At 47.0% G+C, this 20,840-nt stretch overlaps 2 protein-coding genes across 5 annotated transcripts in view; one reads left to right on the plus strand and one right to left on the minus strand.

Annotated features, from left to right (window-relative positions):
* Positions 1–10,899, plus strand: part of LOC106593628 (fibronectin) — a 28,489-nt gene extending 17,590 nt beyond the window's left edge. For 2 of the 4 annotated variants that reach the window (XM_045698016.1, XM_045698017.1), the window contains exons 23-42: positions 841–1,122; positions 2,123–2,314; positions 2,511–2,600; positions 3,136–3,402; positions 3,886–4,167; positions 4,549–4,704; positions 4,908–5,024; positions 5,177–5,446; positions 5,525–5,712; positions 5,848–5,935; positions 6,035–6,214; positions 6,459–6,740; positions 6,852–6,941; positions 7,529–8,016; positions 8,298–8,436; positions 8,646–8,810; positions 9,033–9,158; positions 9,624–9,730; positions 9,855–9,956; positions 10,074–10,899. In XM_045698016.1, coding sequence (XP_045553972.1) covers positions 841–1,122; positions 2,123–2,314; positions 2,511–2,600; positions 3,136–3,402; positions 3,886–4,167; positions 4,549–4,704; positions 4,908–5,024; positions 5,177–5,446; positions 5,525–5,712; positions 5,848–5,935; positions 6,035–6,214; positions 6,459–6,740; positions 6,852–6,941; positions 7,529–8,016; positions 8,298–8,436; positions 8,646–8,810; positions 9,033–9,158; positions 9,624–9,730; positions 9,855–9,956; positions 10,074–10,163 — 3,701 coding nt within the window. In that variant the 3' untranslated portion in view covers positions 10,164–10,899. The remainder of the gene's footprint in view (positions 1–840; positions 1,123–2,122; positions 2,315–2,510; positions 2,601–3,135; positions 3,403–3,885; positions 4,168–4,548; positions 4,705–4,907; positions 5,025–5,176; positions 5,447–5,524; positions 5,713–5,847; positions 5,936–6,034; positions 6,215–6,458; positions 6,741–6,851; positions 6,942–7,528; positions 8,017–8,297; positions 8,437–8,645; positions 8,811–9,032; positions 9,159–9,623; positions 9,731–9,854; positions 9,957–10,073) is intronic. The other 2 variants (XM_045698019.1, XM_045698018.1) reach the window with 2 other exon arrangements.
* Positions 10,900–14,465: 3,566 nt separating this feature from the next.
* On the minus strand, positions 14,466–20,590 carry pur9 (Bifunctional purine biosynthesis protein PURH). The gene is given in 14 exon segments (NM_001140150.1): positions 14,466–14,893; positions 15,051–15,206; positions 15,386–15,568; positions 15,755–15,847; positions 15,946–16,071; positions 16,193–16,282; positions 16,356–16,549; positions 16,639–16,764; positions 16,966–17,122; positions 18,178–18,329; positions 18,791–18,879; positions 19,643–19,786; positions 20,069–20,195; positions 20,558–20,590. Coding segments are annotated over 14 exon segments (1,776 nt in total). The 5' UTR covers positions 20,577–20,590; the 3' UTR covers positions 14,466–14,773.
* Positions 20,591–20,840: the final 250 nt, after the last annotated feature.

Below are 20,840 nucleotides of genomic sequence, written 5' to 3' on the forward strand. Positions count from 1 at the left end.
GTTGATTTTAAGGGGAGTGTTTGAATGTGTGTGTGTGTGTGTTTTCACTTTGGTGTGTTTTCACCCCTCTGTGTGTGAGTTTATTGGATAGCTGTATTTCTCAATCCGTGGCCAGGAAAGGTTGAAGTACGATTCGATACTTCTGCCACCCCTTCTTATATTCACCGTTCCCAACTCCGATTTATTCCCACTTCACACTCCGGAACACGTTCCATAAAAGTGTTATACCTGGACAGGCCCAACTTCCCATAAACCTCCCAGTCTGGCTTCTCTCTGAAGTACGGAATCTCCCTGCCAGCAAACACACTGTCACGGCTGATCACGCTGAAAGCACTTTTCACTGAAGGATAATTCCTAAAAGCACTCTTAATTTCAGTAGAAATCCTCAGTTTATTCTGAATTACCATTGCAGTACATGTTTGTCTTTTGTCCGTTGTGATGCCTCAATTGCACACTGTCCGGCTAACATGGTCATTGGCTGAACTGTAATTATATTCCATGGCTGTTTGTTTGTAAGATATGCATGGAGAAGGTAGAGCTCTTAATTCATTGAGGATATCATGTGAATATGCCTGTTGAAAAACCATTGCTCTGAAAACCCATGATCATCCTTTCCTGTCATCGATCTAGTCGACGTTATTTATGGGTCTGATAATATAACTCTTACCAGCATGGCTACTGTTGTTCTGCTACAGGGTGCTGTGCTGTCTGTCCCACTGTGTATGGCTCTGCATCACAGGGAACGTTCATTCATCTGCTTTGATTCTGTCTGTCTGTTACGGTTTCTATGTCTGTATGTCTCATTCTGCCTGCGCCTCGCTCTGCACTCAAACCTTTCAGACGTGCCCAAGCTAAACGACCTCGACTTTGTCGACGTCACCGACACCACTGTGGGCCTGCGCTGGACCGCCCTGGTAAACGTTACCGCCATCACCAGTTACCGGGTAACGGTTATGGCGTCGGGCGAGAGTTTGCCCATCATCATGGATACGGTGGACTCGTCGACGGGCCATTATACGGTGCGCGGGCTGGAGCCCGGGGTGGATTATGACATCAGTGTCACTACGATAACGGAGGAAGGGGAGAGCGAGCCGGCCACACGCAGAATACAAACCCAGACTGGTGATTTGACCCTTCAACTTTACACGGGGAGGGGGTAGTTAGACAGGGTGGGTGGGGGGGGGCTATGAGAGAAGCTAAATACTGAACATACTGCCTCACAAACCTTACATACTCACCTTACATACTCACCTTACATACTCATGTTGTAGATATATGCTCTGATCATAGTAGTAATGTCATTGTTGATTGCGTCCAGGTTTTTCTTTCATACCTGCCATGCTCTCTAGTGTGTCCTCTCTTGTCTGGTTGACTTGTCCCATCTGGACATGCCACAGAAGGCCTGGAGGTAACTGTGTGGAGCTCCCCTCTCCTTGGCATGCACTTATATTATTTCTCATTGTAAATACCTATTGGTTATGCTTTACTTTACAGTCTGCTATACCTGGTCATTACACGGTCAGATGGTAATAACCTGGTCATTAGACGGTCAGATGGTAATAACCTGGTCATTAGACGGTTAGATGGTAATAACCTGGTCATTACACGGTCAGATGGTAATAACCTGGTCATTAGACGGTCAGATGGTAATAACCTGGTCATTACACGGTCAGATGGTAATAACCTGGTCATTACACGGTCAGATGGTAATAACCTGGTCATTACACGGTCAGATGGTAATAACCTGGTCATTACACGGTCAGATGGTAATAACCTGGTCATTACACGGTCAGATGGTAATAACCTGGTCATTACACGGTCAGATGGTAATAACCTGGTCATTACACGGTCAGATGGTAATAACCTGGTCATTACACGGTCAGATGGTAATAACCTGGTCATTACACGGTCAGATGGTAATAACCTGGTCATTACACGGTCAGATGGTAATAACCTGGTCATTACATGGTAAAATTGTCATAAATGAACAAATCATTATCAAATACTTTAATCTTGGTCTTTTTGGTAATAGAAGCAATCAAGTTAAATTCGTTAATGGTATCTATTGTTACCACATAATTTCCTAGTTAGTATCCTGTTTATCTCCCCTCTCCCACCCCAGCCGTCCCCGCCCCCACCAACCTGAACTTCGGAGGGGTGGGCCCCGATCACATGAGGGTCAGCTGGACCGTCCCCAACGTCCCCACGCCCAGTGACATCACACGCTTTGTCATCCGATTCCACCCCGACAGCAACGACGACGATGTCAAGGAGCTCAACGTGGGCGGAGCCACCAACACCTTCCTGCTGCAGAGTGAGTGACATCATCATGACCTATGACCTACCCCTGAACTAAATAGAACAGTATTATAGAACAGTATTATTACCATTGTGTATTATTACCGTATTGTGTCATACACCTCAATGGTTCATGCAGTGTGTTGTGGCATCGCTTTGGAGACTAACTATGAGGTAACTAACAAGTGTTTTCCTGTCCATCTCTCCTCCAGATCTGCTGCCCAACACAGAGTACAGGGTGAGCGTGGTGTGTGTTTACGAGGAGAGAGAGAGCGCACCAGTCACTGGCACTCAGAGAACAAGTGAGTATGGACAGTCACAGGACAGTTTGTCAGGCTAAATGTCTTCAAAAGAGAGACAAATGCACACGTATTTTTGCACAAATAGTAAGTGATATGTATGCCTACAGGATGTAGTAAGGGATATGTATGCCTACAGGATGTAGTTAGTGATATGTATGCATACAGGATGTAGTAAGTGATATGTATGCATACAGGATGTAGTTAGTGATATGTATGCATACAGGATGTAGTTAGTGATATGTATGCATACAGGATGTAGTTAGTGATATGTATGCATACAGGATGTAGTTAGTGATATGTATGCATACAGGATGTAGTTAGTGATATGTATGCATACAGGATGTAGTTAGTGAAATGTATGCCTACAGGATGTAGTTAGTGATATGTATGCATACAGGATGTAGTAAGGGATATGTATGCCTACAGGATGTAGTAAGGGATATGTATGCCTACAGGATGTAGTTAGTGATATGTATGCCTACAGCGTGTGTATCATGTAGATCATGGCTGTGTGTCTCTCTCTTCTCCTCTGTAGCCCTGGACTCTCCCACTGGCCTGGACTTTACTGACGTCCTGACCAACTCCTTCACCATCCACTGGCTGGCCCCCGGCGCCGTGATCACCGGCTACCGTATCCATTACCAGATGACCAGCGGAGGCAGGGCCAAGGACGAGAGACTGCCCCCGACCAGGAGCCACTTCACCCTGACTGGCTTGGCCCCCGAGACAGAGTACAGTGTTGAGGTCTACGCTGTCAGCGGGAACCAGGAGAGTCTGCCTCTCACTGGCACTCAGGCTACTAGTGAGTAGTATAGACTGGTTTCATTTTTTAATTAACCTTTATTTAACTAGGCAAGTCAGTTAAGAACAATTCTTATTTACAATGACGGCCTACCCCGGCCAAACCCTAACCCAGACGATGCTGGGTCAGTTGTGCGCCGCCCTATTGGACTCCCGATCACAGCCGGTTGTGATACAGCCTCATGTCTCTGTCTTCATCTGTTATCGTTCAATGCTTTCAGTCTCTGTCTGTCGCTCGCTCTCTCTCTCTCTCTCTCTCTCTCTCTCTTTCTCTCTCGCTCTCTGTCTATCTGTCTCGCTCTCTGTCGGTCTGTCTCTGTCTGTCTCGCTCTCTGTCTGTCTCTTTGTCTGTCTGTCTCTCTCTTTCTCTGTCTCTTTCTGTCTCGCTCTGTCTGTCTCTCTCTCCCTCCTCCTCTTCATCCTCCCTTCTCTTTGTTCTTCCTAATCTGTCTAGTCTTATTTCCTGATCTCCTCTCTCCACTAGTCTCTGACGCCCCCACCGACCTGGAAGTGACCTCAACCAGCCCCACCAGCATCACCATCCGCTGGGACGCCCCCTCTGTCACCGTGAGGTACTACAGGATCACCCACGGACAGACAGGTGGAGAAAGCCCTGCTAAGGAGTTCACTGTGCCCGGCTCCCAGTCCGAGGCCACCATCTCTAACCTGAACCCAGGGACAGACTACACCATCACCGTCTACGCTGTGACAGGGAGGGGGGACAGCCCAGCCTCCAGCACACCCATCTACATCAGTCACAAGACTGGTACGGGCTGATGGTTTAATACCCCTTTATTACATCAATATGTTGGTCATTTAGCAGACACTCTTATCCAGAGAGACTTACAGGAGCAGTTTAGGTTAAGTGTCATCCTCATATTAATTACACGTGATCAACTACATATTTATATACATGTTCATGTCTGGGACTGGACAGGCTCTGATCTGGTGTCGCCATCTAGTGTCCGTTATTACAATTTCAGATTTCATATGTATTTGGTTATCTGGAAATGATGCCTTGATCTACCAGTAGTGAGGAATGTTCAGATGAAGAAAATAGTTTTAGATTCATGTGTAGATCATTTGTAATGTATTTGTATCTTCCTCCCATATCTCCCTCGTTCACTCCCTCTTCCTTTCTCCGTAGACGTGGAGGGCCCCACCAACATGGACGTGACCGATGTGAAGGACAACACCATCACAGTGCGCTGGTCCGCGGCCCAGGGCCCCATCAAGGGCTACAGGGTCACCAGCGTCCCCAAGAATGGACAGGGCCCCTCTTTCTCTGAGGTGGTGGCCCCTGGTAAGACTGGCCCCTGCTCTCTCCCCTGTCCTCTGCCCGTCTGTGAACATATGTACGGCAGCCATTTTGTGACCGTGTTGTGAGACATTGATAGAAAGGAGCATTAGCCTCTGTTGTTCTACAGCTATACTCCTGTGCTCAACCTCTCTCTGTCTCTCTGTCTCTCTCTCTCTCTCTGTCTCTGTCTCTTGCCGTGGATCTAGATCAGACTGAGATTACGTTTACTGGCTTGATGCCCACGGTGGAGTACGTTCTGAGTGTGACCGCTCTGGGAACCGATGGAGAACCTTCCACACCTCTGGTAGAGAACGCCATCACAGGTGCGTGAGTGTGTACATGCGTGTATGCATGCATTCAGTTTGTAAAAGAGTTTAAAAACTTGAGCTGTCATTATAATGAAGGAAAGAAACGTTGAAATGTATGTTATTCTGATGTTCCCTTCTTTCTGCCCCCCCCCCCCGTTTCCTTGCAGCAATGGACCGTCCCAAGGCCCTGTCCTTCTCTGAGGTGGACTCCACCTCCCTGAGGATCACATGGGACAGTCCGGACGGCACGGTGACGTCATACCGCGTGCTGTACTCCAGCCCTGAGGAGGGCGAGAGAGAGCTGCGCCCGGCGCCCAGAGGGACAGACGATACCGTGGTACTGAGGAATCTCCGCCCCGGCACAGAGTACACTGTTAAGGTCATCGCTCTGCACGGACGCACCCCCAGCACCCCACTGGTGGGCACACAGGCCACAGGTAGGAGATACACACACACACACACACACACACATACACACACACACACAAATACTTAATGTCCATCCCTGCCCCCAGCTATCCCTGCTCCCACCAATCTGGACATCTCTGAGGTTGGTGACACCTCCTTCACCGTGTCGTGGCGCTCCCCCAGCTCCGGGCTGTCGGGGTACCGCGTGGTTGTCAACCCCAAGAACAACAACGGACCCACCAAGGAGATGACCATCGCCCCAGACACCACGCGCGCCGTGGTCCCAGGACTCATGGTAAATAACAGACTACAGTATTCTGAATGTATGTCATAACTGTGTTCTAGATAAAGGTGTCTGCTAAACGGTCTAAATTCAGGTCATGTATTGTCACTGTATTTATGTATCTGTCAACATGTGTTTCCTGTGTAGGTGGCCACTATGTACACAGTGCACGTTTACGCCCTGAAGAACTCTGTGACCAGCCGACCCCTGGAGGGAGAGGTCACCACGCTGGACAGTAAGCAGCTTTCACAGAGTTTTAACTCTACTGGCCACTGGTTTACTCACTGTAAAGTCACCCTCTCTTTCTCCCTCTCCCTTCCTCTCTCTCTCCCAGACATCAGTCCTCCTCGGCGTGTGCGTATCTCTGACGTGAAGGACTCAGCTATCACGCTGACCTGGCGTGCTAAGGTTGAGACCATCACTGGGTACCTCATCGAAGCTCAGCCCCTCGGCGGCAGCCGCCCCGCCATCAAGAAGACAATCCCCGGAGAGCAGCGCACCTACACCATCACTGGTACTGTACAGTAGAGTACATTTCCCAGCTATCACCACTCTCATCTACAGTAGACTACATCACACAGCTTTCCCCACTCTCATCTATAAATGAACTACATTACCTATTATCGCCCCATCTACACTCAGCTACATTATCCATCCTCACTTTCACCTAAACTATCATCATTATAGTAAACTACATTACCCATGTACAGAGTGAGCTCTTGACTGACTGACAGTGTGTTGTGTTTGATGTCCCTCAGGTCTGGAGCCAGGCACCTCCTACACTATCCACATCTACACCATCAACGGCGATGCACGCAGCGCCCCCTTCACCCTCACGGCCACCACAGCCAAACCAGCGGTGCATTCCCCCACCAACCTCCAGTTCACCTCCCTGACCCCCAACTCCATCTCCTTCAGCTGGGAACCCCCCGCCACGCGCATCACAGGATATTACATCACCTACGAGGAGGCAGGCAGGGCGCAGCCCCGTGAGCTTACCCCCCGGCCCCACGCTGGCCAGAACTACGCCACCATCTCTGGTAAACGTCAAACTCTCTCTCTCTCTACCCCTTCCTCTGAAAGCTCAAGCCTCTCAACCCATCCAGTTTATGGAAAACACCTGAATGCTTGATGTTGTTGGATGTTTTCAGGTCTGAGACCAGGCACTGAGTACATCATCAAGATCATCGCTCTTCAGAATGTCCAGAGAAGCACCCCATTGGTGGGCACGGCCAGGACTCGTGAGTACAGCACATACACGCTTTACACATACGTCTACATACACACATGGCCCAAAACCAGATTTTTTTTTTGTACCTGAATGGTGATGTTACAAAGAAAGATTTGGGAAGCCTGCATATGTGCTTAGCTGCAGTAGAATATTGTAAGAACAGCCTAGCAACTCATAGACCGAGATGTTAGATTTGGTTTGTAGTCGTGCCAGCATCTGTTACAAACAGCTGTGTCTTTTAAAACAATAATACTGCTCACTCACTTTGAATACCTTTTGAATAAACAAGCAATTCAAAAAGGTATTGACGGAAGTGGCAGGCTTTGGAGTAGATATTTTCCCAAACCACTGATACAGGGTCAGATATTCTTCCACTCCCCTTAATGGTTAAAACTAAAACGGGTGTAGGGTAATCTGATCTTAGATCTGTGCTTAGGGGCAACTTCTACCTCAAGTGTAGTGCTTTGCAGTACAGTAGTGGCTCTAGTATGCAGACTTACTGCCACCCCCTGCTGTCGGCGTCATGCTACTGCAGCTCCTCTAACTCCCTACTCCCTCCCTAACTCGCTTGCTTCCTAATCCCTCTCTCCCGGCCAGAACGTGAATCCCTGCTTACACTGCCACTCCCCAACCGCCCCGGAGGCTACGACCACCTGGACGTGCCTGAAGAAAAGGAGAGCCGTGTCCCAACAGTAGTAGGTAACAACGGCCTAGACACCCTGGGGGGCCAGGGCCAGAATGTGGAGTACACTGAGTACAACAACCAGAACCCCCAGGCACCCTATGGGAACGGCCAGGCACCCTATGGGAACGGCCAGGCACCCTATGGGAACGGCCAGGCACCCTATGGGAACGGCCAGACACCCCTGGTGTTTGTGCCCCTTCCGGACGCGGAGGGGCGCAGGGTGCCGGTGGTGAGCGTGAACGTGCCTGGTGGCTCTCCCTTTGGTTTTCCAGAGAAGGACACAGGAATCCCTCAGGAGGCCCAGACCCAGACCACCATCGCCTGGAAGCCTTACAAGCAGAGTTCAGAGTACCTGGTGTCCTGCAACCCTCTGACACACACCAACGAGAAGATGTTCCAGGTGAGAGGGCACGGCGCGCACACACACACACACACACACACACACACACACACATACTCGCATAAAGACACATCTAAGAGACACTTTTTTTTAAATGTAATCTTTATTTAACTAGCCAAGTCAGTTAAGAACAAATTCTTATTTATAATGACGGTCTACACCTCTCATTCCCATTCATCTCTCCCAATCTCTCTAACCTTCCATCTCCTCTCTCTCCCATCTCTCTCTCTCTCTCTCTCCCTCTCTCTCCTTCCATCTCCTCTCTCTCCCTCCTGTCTCAGATGCGTCTGCCTGGTACCTCCACCAGTGCCACTCTGATTGGCCTGACCAGCGGAGCCTCCTACAACGTTATCGTAGAGGCCCTGAAGGGGGCGCTCAAACACAAGATCCTGGAGGAGATTGTCACCGCCGGCAACACCCGTAAGGAACCAGCTGTAACTATGACAGCTGATCTAGGATCAGTACTGAAATCTAACCTATAGATGGTATGAGTGAATCCTGATGTTGTTTTGAGTCATGCTGTTCCACGGTCAGAAAATATAGTTCAGAAAGTTCATAGATAAGCGTTTACTTACACAGCTTAGCCTGTGAATCTGTGGTGAAATGAACCCCCTCTCTTCCTCCTGTAGTGACAGAGGGTTCCACCGGCACAGATAAGGACTCGTGCTACGACACCTTCACAGCCACCTACCATGATGTTGGGACCGAGTGGGAGCGCATGTCTGAGACGGGCTTCAAGCTGTGGTGCAGGTGTCTGGGACTAGGCAGTGGACACTTCCGATGTGACTCCTCTAGTGAGTATTTAACTACCTCTTCAATTCAATGCAATTTAAGAAACTTTATTGATCCCTTGCCACCTGATTGGCTGGGTGTAATGGTTGCCATATTGGTTACACCAATCCGATCTAGGGGGCTGGGAGACAGTGTCAGATGTTATGCAACAGGTCTGACCTTTTTTTGTCCTCTCTTTCTCCCCTTCTATCTCTCCCTCTCTCTCGCTTCCTGTCCATCAACAGAGTGGTGTCATGATGGAGGTAACAACTACCGTATCGGGGAGAAATGGGAGCGCCAGGAGGAGAAGGGCCCCATGATGAGCTGCACCTGCCTGGGCAATGGGAAGGGAGAGTTCAAGTGTGAACCACGTAAGTAGCACTTTATCATCAGTCACCACCCACGCCTTGTTTGGATATTAAAGGAAGAATCCAGAACTTCTGTCTTTTCTGGCAGCATGTCAGAATACAACACAGTACAGTTCCAATGTCTGCCTGTGTGACCTCCTCCATGTCTGCCTGTGTGACCTCCATGTCTGCCTGTGTGACCTCCTCCATGTCTGCCTGTGTGACCTCCATGTCTGCCTGTGTGACCTCCTCCATGTCTGCCTGTGTGACCTCCTCCATGTCTGCCTGTGTGACCTCCTCCATGTCTGCCTGTGTGACCTCCTCCATGTCTGCCTGTGTGACCTCCATGTCTGCCTGTGTGACCTCCTCCATGTCTGCCTGTGTGACCTCCTCCATGTCTGCCTGTGTGACCTCCTCCATGTCTGCCTGTGTGACCTCCTCCATGTCTGCCTGTGTGTGTGATTCCCTCTCCTGCGTGTGTATTTGCAGATGAGTCCACCTGCTATGACGATGGGAAGATGTACCAGATTGGTAACCAGTGGCAGAAAGAATACCTGGGAGCCATCTGTACCTGCACCTGCTACGGAGGACAACAGGTCACTTTTACTGGCAATGGCTGTGCTATGTGCTTGTCTTACCTACCTTAGTTGAATGCAACTTGGACAAGAGCACCTGCTGAATGACCAAGGTGTGTAAATGTAATGCTTGTCCTCCTCTCAGGGCTGGCGTTGTGAGAACTGTCGTAGACCAGGTGCTGAGGTTGACTCTAGTCTGCTGCAGCCCGTCCGATACAGAGATCCCACCAACACACTACGCAAAGTGGTGAGTCATAGACTACGCTCTCAAAAGACAACTGAGAAAATGTTGGATTAGAACTTGGAATCCCCATGCTGAGGATGGACGCATACTGACCTCTTGTCTGTCTGTCTCCTTCTGCAGAACATCCAGTGCCCCATCGAATGCCTTCGACCTGAACTACTGGCAGACGCACTGGCAGAAGGACACATCCCCCAGAATCCCCTGGAGTAAAAGATAAATCTCCTCTTCCTTACCCATGGTCTGTCAAGTCTCCTTGAAGAGGTTGCCCTGTCCAGTCGGAGACAGACCTGAACTAATACATTGGTGCCTTACTGATCAGCTTAACCATATCTAACACACCTACATACTGTAGGTCCATGCCTTCCTAGTCTTAAGAGAACCCCCTGCACACTCAGAGTCATGGTTAAGTTGTGTCTTTTGTCATTTCCCTTTCAGACACTTAAGAGATAAAAAGGAACATTCCTTGTGTTCGTGCCTTAGAGATGAAAATCTTCCCCTGTCCCTGAATGTATGTGTTTGCGTGCTTGTTAACAGTTCAGATGTGCTTGTCTTTTACAAATTATACATTTCCAAGACTACCTGTCCAGTATTACCATTTGTCCTAATCATTTTTTTTACTTCTATAAAATCTAAAACCGTCTGAAATCAAAAGCACTGTTTTGAGAGAATGTTGGTGTAGCTGCCATGTCGACAAGTGTTTGAAATCATTTTTCTTTTTCTGTAGCCTCTGTGTAGACAGGGGTAGCACTGCGTGTGTGTGATTGACACTGAGTTGTTGTAATTTTGAAACTCTTTAATGCATTTTATTTATCTCTTTAATCACAGCATTGTTGTGTGAATGTGAGACCTGGGGTGTCTACTTTCTTCTGGTTTTATTTTTGTACTAAAAGGTGCCAAAGTTTGATGGAGATTCCCTTGTTTTGATAAAGTTGAAAAGAACCTCGAATTGCCTTTGTTTCTTGAATAACTGTTTATACATAGATTGACCCACCAGTGCATCAATCTGCATAACATAATAAAATAAATCCTCATCAAAACCTGTCAGTATAAACTAGAGGTTTTTTTGCGTGGGCTGCGTCTAAATCCCTGCAGTGCCTTGGACTTATTCCACGTTGTGTTATAACCTGAATTCAATACAGATTAGATAATGTCTCACCCATCTACACACAAATACCCCAGAATGACAAAGTGAAAACTTTTTTTTGCAAATTTATTAAATACAGAAATATATAATGTACATAAGTATACATGTTAGAATCATCTTTGGTAGCGATTTAGAGCTGTAAGTCTCCAAGCTCTTTCCACACCTGGATTGCATGATTTATTTTTGTTGAATTCATCAAGCTCTGTCAAGTTGGTTGTTGATCATTGCTAGACAACCATTTACATCTTGAAATAGATCTTCAAGCAGATTTAAGTCAAAACTAACTAGGTCACTCAGGAACATTCAGTCTTCTTTGTAAGCAACTCCAGTGTAGATTTGGCCTTGTGTTTTAGGTTATAGTCCTGCTGAAAGCTGAATTCATCTCCCAGTGTCTGGTGGAAAGCAGACTGAACCAGGTTTAGGATTTTCCCTGTGCTTTAGCTCATCTTCATCCTGAAAAACTCCCCAGTCCTTAACTACAACCAGACCATGATGCAGCCACCACTATGCTTGAAAATATGGAGAGTGGTACTCAGTAATGTGTTGGATTTGCCCCAAATATAGCACTTTGTATTCAGAACAAAAAGGTTTTGCAGTATTACTTGTGCAAACAGAATGCATGTTTTGGAGAAAAAAAATATTCCTGTACAGGCTTCCTTTTCACGCCATCAACAATGTTGATCCATCCCCAGTTCTTATCACAGCCAATAAACTGTTGGAAAGTCCCCATTGACCTTGTGAAATCTCTGAGCGGTATCCTTCCGCCCCGGCAACTGAGTTAAGGACACCTGTATCTTTGTAGTGACTGGGTGTATTGAGACACCATCCAAATTGTAATTAAGAACGTCACCATGCTCAAAGGGATATTTAATGTCTTAGAATTGTATTTACCAATATGTGCCCTTTGCAAAGCATTGGAAAACCTCCCTGGTCGAATCTGTTGGAAATTCACTGCGCGACCTTACAGATAGTTACAGTACATGGGGTACAGAGATGAGGTAGTCATTCAAAAATCATGTTAAGAACCATTATTACTCAGTAAGTCCATGCCACTAACACACATTTGTACTCCTGAACCTGCCATAAGTGGTTGAATACTTAACTGATTATTTTTTTTTTTTACAAATTAAAGCTAATTGTGAAAAACAATTCCACTTCAACATTATAGGATATTGTGTGTGTGTGTGTAGGCCAGTGACAATTTATCCATTTTAAATTCTGTCTAACAAAATGTGGGAAAGGTACAGGGGTGTGAATACTTTCTGAAGGCAATCTGCGGTGGAAGGTGTTCTCTACGACCCCCACAAGTGTCACAGGACTTGTCTAAAGGTAACCCATACAAATTAAAGTATGGAGGTAGTTCTATAACAAAAGGTGTTAAAATCTCCCAAAACATTTGTGCTTTAAAACAATTTCAAACCTAGCTTACATTTCACTAATATGCGTGGGAAAACTTGGGAACAGATTTCTTAGATTACAATGACTTGGAGCAGATTTCCTGCTGTTTTTACAGTCTTATAACCAACAATGAAAACTTCGGGGGGGGGAGAGACTGTCTTAGCCATTTATTAATGTGTTATTCAATGCGTTTCTATGAGCTATAATAAAGGGCCACTTCAAAACTTAAAATGTTTCTATATTATATACTGCTCAAAAAAATAAAGGGAACACTTAAACAACACATCCTAGATCTGAATGAAATAAATAATCTTATTAAATACTTTTTTCTTTACATAGTTGAATGTGCTGACAACAAAATCACAAAAATAATCAATGGAAATCCAATTTACCAACCCATGGAGGTCTGGATTTGGAGTCACACTCAAAATTAAAGTGGAAAACCATACTACAGGCTGATCCAAATTTGATGTAATGTCCTTAAAACAAGTCAAAATGAGGCTCAGTAGTGTGTGTGGCCTCCACGTGCCTGTATGACCTCCCTACAACGCCTGGGCATGCTCCTGATGAGGTGGCGGATGGTCTCCTGAGGGATCTCCTCCCAGACCTGGACTAAAGCATCCGCCAACTCCTGGACAGTCTGTGGTGCAACGTGGCGTTGGTGGATAGAGCGAGACATGATGTCCCAGATGTGCTCAATTGGATTCAGGTCTGGGGAACGGGCGGGCCAGTCCATAGCATCAATGCCTTCCTCTTGCAGGAACTGCTGACACACTCCAGCCACATGAGGTCTAGCATTGTCTTGCATTAGGAGGAACCCAGGGCCAACCGCACCTGCATGTGGTCTCACAAGGGGTCTGAGGATCTCATCTCGGTACCTAATGGCAGTCAGGCTACCTCTGGCGAGCACATGGAGGGCTGTGCGGCCCCCCAAAGAAATGCCACCCCACACCTTGACTGACCCACCGCCAAACCGGTCATGCTGGAGGATGTTGCAGGCAGCAGAACGTTCTCCACGGCGTCTCCAGACTCTGTCACGTGCTCAGTGTGAACCTGCTTTCATCTGTGAAGAGCACAGGGCGCCAGTGGCGAATTTGCCAATCTTGGTGTTCTCTGGCAAATGTCAAACGTCCTGCACGGTGTTGGGCTGTAAGCACAACCCCCACCTGTGGACGTCGGGCCCTCATACCACCCTCATGGAGTCTGTTTCTGACCGTTTAAGCAGACACATGCACATTTGTGGCCTGCTGGAGGTCATTTTGCAGGGCTCTGGCAGTGCTTCTCCTGCTCCTCCTTGCACAAAGGCGGAGGTAGCGGTCCTGCTGCTGGGTTGTTGCCCTCCTACGGCCTCCTCCACGTCTCCTGATGTACTGGCCTGTCTCCGGGTAGCGCCTCCATGCTCTGGACACTACGCTGACAGACACAGCAAACCTTTCTGCCACAGCTCGCATTGATGTGCCATCCTGGATGAGCTGCACCACCTGAGCCACTTGTGTGGGTTGTAGACTCCGTCTCATGCTACCACTAGAGTGAAAGCACCGCCAGCATTCAAAAGTGACCAAAACATCAGCCAGGAAGCATAGGAACTGAGAAGTGGTCTGTGGTCCCCACCTGCAGAACCACTCCTTTATTGGGGGTGTCTTGCTAATTTCCACCTGTTGTCTATTCCATTTGCACAACAGCATGTGACATTTATTGTCAATCAGTGTTGCTTCCTAAGTGGACAGTTTGATTTCACAGAAGTGTGATTGACTTGGAGTTACATTGTGTTGTTTAAGTGTTCCCTTTATTTTTTTGAGCAGTGTATATTTGAGATACCTAAAAGCATCCTAAAATTCAAATAACCAAATGGTCCATGGTATGACCATCATAAAACAATTCCATGTTAGTGTAGTACTCAGTCCCCCCTGACTTACAGCTTAATATCACTATAACGTAAAATAGTGTTCGCATATTCACACTCCACAGGATTTCTCAAGAAACTGTTTATTTCATGGTGAAACTTGACCTTCCAGACAGTAATGTAGATACAACTATGACAGCAAGCTCGGAATGTAACGGAATCTGAATGATCCTCAGCATGACTCATGCTGTTTGTGCATGATAACCGTAGGGCAGGAATGTATCAGTGTAAAGAAAACACTGTTAGTACCTTTGAGCACTCTTCTAGAGCAGTTAGACTTCAACACGTAGACACACATAGCTACTTCTAAGTTACTCAGGGCCATAACGGTGTGTGGCGTGTCAGGTTGCGTTGTATGACAGCCACTCCAGGTATTCAGTGGTGGAAGAGTCTCAGGCTGGTGTGCACCAGGGTGATGCCCTGCTCATTACAGGCATTGATCACCACCTCGTCAGCTGTGGACCCGGCCGGGGCAGCAATGTACTCCACACCACTCTACAGAGAGACACCTCAGAATAATCAGTCCATGTGGGCTTCAAACAGAAAAGACCCTGGAAGGCACTAGAAGGCTAGAGACCAACTAAAGAACCAAAAGCAGAAAGTGGGCCATCTTAGACCAGTGAAAAGTAATAATTCAGCAGTGTGTGTTTACCCGTTTGGCGCGGTCCACGTTGTCTCTGAAGGGGAAGAAGGCGTCAGAGCTGAGCGCTACAGCCTGCAGAGAGCTCAGCCAGTTGTTCTTCTCAGTCTCATCCAGAGGCTCTGGGACCTCCTCATACATGGCCTTCCATACTGCCAGGTCAGGACCCTGAACACAGAGGACATGGAGTTCGAGTGTAAGACAGACTAATCTGGAATTAGATTATTTTTTTAAATAGACACCTACAGTAGGAACCTACACAAAACATACAGTAGAACTGTACATCCAACAACAGCCATTTCAGATGTCGTAGAGCGCATGTCCCTAATTGACCTCTAACCCCTCACCTCTCCAATGGTGCCGCTGACGTACTGATCGATGGCATTGGCCATCTCCGCCCGCTTCACTCCACTCCTGAACCTCATGCCCAACACCCGCGGGTGGTGCCTCAGCCACCAGTTATCAGCCTTGTCCCCTGCCAGCCGCGTGCAGTGGATACGAGACTGCTGACCCGCACCGATCCCAATCACCTGGTACACAGGGAGAGGAGACGGATTGTGACCCAGAAAAAGAAACAGTACATAGTGTTGAAGGTTTCAAAAATTACTTCTGAAAAAGGAAAACAAGGGTATAGGTGACAACAAGTGGAAACTCTGTGCCCAAATACTATTTCAACGCAACCTCCCATGTCCCCTTCCTCTCTCCAGGTTCGTTACCTGTCCATCCTTGGCGTAGCAGACAGAGTTGGACTGGGTGTACTTCACTGCGATGCTGGCCACGATCAGGTCACGCAGCGCCTCCACCGACAGCTTAAACAGGACAGACAAGAGGACAAAAGGTCAGAACCTAACATGTCATCAGTGACCATCTCACACACTATCAAGACACGCACAAACCCAAGACTCACCGCGCCCTTGGAGACGACGTTGCAGAAGAGCTCCTTGTCAATGACAGCACCATTCCTCTTCTGTTTGAGGTGGAGGCCAAAGAGAACTCTGACCTCTGGCTCGTCTGGTTCATAGGCTGGGTCCATCTGACAGACATTCAGCACCCCCAACCGGTGAGAACATGCAAATGAACTTCAAACTTTGTTTTCTAAGAAAGGCTGCAACATAGGATGATCACTAACTGTGCTTTTCCATGTCCAATCATACCTGGAGAACACAGTAGTTTCCATTCTTCTTCTTGGACAGAATCCTGAGGGCCTCCTCTTCATAACCAGGGGCGATGATGCCATCAGAGACCTGAGAATGATAGACAGGGGTTGGAAATGCAGGAAACACACAGGACAGTCACAACAAACCTGGGAAGCCCTACCTCTCTGGATATGATCTTGGCAGTGGGGACATCACACACGTCAGACAGAGCGACGAAGTCACCGAAGGAGGACATCCTGTCTGACCCTCTAGCCCGGGCGTAGGCTGTGGCCAGTGGGGTCAGGTCCTTCAGCATGTCATTCACCATACACACCTTGGCCTCCTCATCACTCAGAGGAACACCCACCGCAGCCCCTAGAGAGGGAGAGGACAGCCTAGGTCAATGTTACTGGGATTCCTTGCAATCTTGTTGGCATATGCATTGGAAGCGCTGCATGTCTGACCTGCAGGGCTGACGTGTTTGAAGGAGGTGGCAGCGGGCATGCCCAGGGCACTCTTCAGCTCTCGGACCAGCTGCCAGGCATTCAGGGCATCACAAAGGTTAATGAACCCAGGAGAACCATTTACCACTGACAGAGGCATTAAAGGAATGAGAGAAGGGAGGGTCAATACAGTTAGTCTACCCAGACAGGACAAGGTCCCCAAAGTCCCCCTGGACAGTTTCAGTTGAACATATGACACCAATTAAAATGAGGGTTGACAATGTTTCCCTATTGTAATTTCTGAGACTGTTGGCTACACAATGGGGGGGGGGGGGGGGTGAAGCCTACCTGTGAGGGGGAGGGTGGGGCGCAGGGTGTAGAGCTGGGCAGGGGCTTGGTGGGGGTTCATGCCGTAGCGCAGGGGCAGCTGGGATACCCCACGGCTGTACTGGCCCCGGAAGTAGTCCGCGATGGCCTCATCATACTGAGCTGTGTGAGTAAAGGCCTGGGAGAGAGAATGAGGACAACTAGATCGCATAGACACCAGGATCATGTCCATTAGGCAACATATGGAAGAAAAGGGACTGAAACAGGAAGGGAAAACCTTGATGTCCAATAGGAAATGCACATCTGTTTACCACTGCACAATGTTTTTCTACGGTGTGCCCTAATGAACATAGCCCAGGGTAAACAGCTGAACGCGACAGCGGTGTAACCTATTCCATGATCAAAGCCAACATGGGCTTCTACAGTTTTATCTAAGGCAGCTTTAATACAAACTATCACTAAGATTTGTAATGCCTTCACAAGGAACATCATGTGCTAAATGTATCCATTCTACTCCATGTAGTCTCAAGTCTCAATGTCAAATGCACAAGTACAGTGAAATGATTTTTTGCAAGCTAACCAACAACGCAGTAATCAATAACAATGTAATATTAAAACAAGGTACGACAAAAACAATCAAGCAAGCATACTATATAAGTTCCAGTAGCATATGTACAATGTCCAGGGATACTGGATCAATAGAATACTGTGGGCTGACCTGAACAACATGGCCCCAAGGACAAAGGAGAGCAGCATGGGAGGTAGTGGACTCTGAACTTTACCTCAATTAAACAAAAAACCCAATGACCTGAATTTTTACGGTGTCCCAATTGTGCTTTTGGACTATACAGACTCCATGCTATCTGGTCTGCAATTGTACCAATTGATCCTTTTAACAGAGGGTCAATAATCTGTCAAATACACAGTATGAGGCCTTCCCCAGTTGTCCTGAGATGTCCGATTTGCTGCTATTGTAGAATCTCTTAAGAGTTCAGTTTTGTCTATGTACAGTTTGGTTCCTGATAGCATCATTTCTCTATCACTCAACATCCTCTCTGTTCACAGTTGAGGTTGGCAGACATGTCTAAACAGGAAGGCAGAAGGAGAGCACATGGGAAGTTAAACTAGATCATCATTCTCAACTTGTCCAGAAAGTAGATTGATATACACGAGACAAAGGACCATGTAAAAAAAGTCCACTTTCAACCCGTGCTTTCAAGTCGCCATAGTTACCTTCAGGGCCAGGGTCTTGCGGGTGTCCAGGGTGGTGTCTTTGCCCTCGGAACCCTCCATCTCCACAGCAACCAGCTTGTAGTCGGCAGGGTCACACACAATGGTTACACGGGCGTGGTTCTTGGCCGCTGCTCGGAGCAGGGTTACCCCACCTGAGGAGGACACAGCCAGTGTCAAACAGGGTAATCACCATGGCAACCTAGGGCATTTCAGGTTGTAGAACAGACTTCAGAAAGTAAAATGTAGAGCTGGCTTTAAAGGTGCAATATGAATAAATTGCACTGCCATTTCCTGGTTGCTAAAATTCTATTAGTTCGCATAAATTCAGTTTGTGTGCCAAAACAAGCAAGTATATGGTAGAGAATCATTGTACAATCTACACTGCTGTGAATTATTTTCCATAAGCCCAAATATTGTATTTTCAGCTGGTGTACAAAACTGAAAGTAAAAGCAGCAAAACTAAACTTCACAGAAAGCATAGAAATAGTGCACATAGAACAGATCTACCGCTTCTTATAATTGCTTTCAATGAGAATGACAGATCTAACTCACAATTCTATGTGAATTTGGTCAGGTCAGACAAAGGTTATTGCAGCTTTAACATTCCACTCACCAATATCAATCTGTTCCACTGCGTCTTCCACGGTCACATTAGTGTTGGAGATAGTGTTCACAAACGGGTAAAGGTTACACACCACCACCCTGGTCAAAGACCGGCAAAGGAAAGCAATACAAGTCAAGAAACGCAATGCATTTCACTATGTTTTTTCTAGCCATCTAGGCAATTTGAAATAATGAGTAGCATGGCTGTTTAATCCCCCACATTGTGTGTGCCCTAGATGACTTATTGAGAAAAAATATCTTACAAAGAAAAAAGGTGAAGTTATGACCTTTGTAATGGGAACATGTGTCAATTAAGCAGGTCACATTTTGCAGCCTTGAACCCAAATTGTTAAACATACGTCCCCATAGGCTCCAAAGAGAATTCATGGTTTATTTCAGAGGCTGTATGTATTGCACACTTTCTCATCAAAGCCAATCACATTCCATGAATGTCAAACTGGCAGCTTAAACAGCCAATCAGATTCCCAAGGATACATTTTTTTTTTTAAGTGTGTAACATGATCAGATGTGTGCAGATGCAGCAGCATTTGAATTAGCCGGTTATTAGATTAGCTACGCATGCTTCGAAGTTTCCCCACTTTACAACCTTACTGCCACGCATTATGGCCAAATCTAATACAGTCTTGTGCCCGATCACATGCATTGTGTTTTAGGTCTGCTTGTTCACAAAAACACTTTTTCAAAGACCCCTAAAAACCACAGTAAAGCAGTAGTGGCTCTGGAAAGAAGTATAGAAAAGTTGACTGAGATGGACAAGTCCTACCCTTAACTATTGAGGAAAACAGATTTGATCTTAGATCAGTGTCTAGAGCCAAATTAAACCCACTTCCCCGTCTCTTACCTGACCAGACTGTAGCCCAGTTTCTCCATGTCAGCCTTGTCCGAAGGGGTGTGCCGGGCCAGGATGCCCCCGTGTACAGCAGGGTGCAGGGTCTTCACCCTCCCACCCAGCATCTCTGGATGGCCAGTCAGCTCAGACACATCCCTGGAACAAAAGGGAGATGGATGTTAAGTGATTCAGAGGCACACATTCTCAATTGCATTTAGAGGCAGGGAATTGCCTCTTCTGAAAAGGTGGTCAATGATTGCAGAATACTAGATTGGCCTACTCGTTGACGTTCCAAACAGTAAGGAGACTTAAAGGAATACATTGTTGTCAGCATAACATTGAATCATTTGAGCATTAGCGCAAGAGAATGTTGGTGGCTGAACACTATCAACAAGGATAGATGAGGCATTGGAAATGTATGTAAACGGTTACACCTACCGAACAGCCAGCCCTGCATCGCGCAGGGTTTTGGCGGTGCCACCTGATGCGACGAGTGACAGTCCCACGTTCACCAGCCTTTTGGCAAAGTCCAGAAGTCCAGACTTGTCGGACACACTCAACAGTGCTGTGTGGGTAGAATTAAGAGACAAAACGGTGACAAAGTTGTAGAGATTTATTGAATGGCACCACTGTGAAACGAAGTTTGCTTTTCAAATATCTGTAAATATGTTGTCTCCACTGAGACGTCATCGATAGGTTATTGCTCCTTTGTAGCCACCCGTTGCTAACTAAAATGGAAGCATGTTTTTCGTGGCAAGCTAGTTGTAGTTAGCCTGTCTAGCACGACGCAAGAAACAACGGAATTGGATATGGACCACGCAGCATATAGCACTACGCTCAAGCTTATGCTTCAACATAGACTACTCAGTCTCTAAGCTACATTAGCTAAAACTAGCTAAAATACTTTTAAAAAATAAGAAAGTTTACCCAGTTCTGAGCAGGCCATGGTTTTGGGTAACGTTCTCTGTCTGGGAATGGGACACGAGACGAGAAGCATGTGTATAGTTGTATCAATTTATGGCATGATGGGAACTTTGTGAATTGTCAGGACCGCCCCTTTGACGGGTTTTGACTAAACGGGATACAGCTTTTGTCAGATGTGACTTTTCATTGCAGGTTAGGAGAATTTACGCAGCAGGTTAGGAGAATTTACGCAGCAGGTTAGGAGAATTAATGTAGCAGGTTAGAATTAGATTACGTTAGAAAATAG

Source organism: Salmo salar, chromosome ssa16, assembly GCF_905237065.1.
Source record: "Salmo salar chromosome ssa16, Ssal_v3.1, whole genome shotgun sequence".
Classification (NCBI taxonomy): domain Eukaryota; kingdom Metazoa; phylum Chordata; class Actinopteri; order Salmoniformes; family Salmonidae; genus Salmo; species Salmo salar.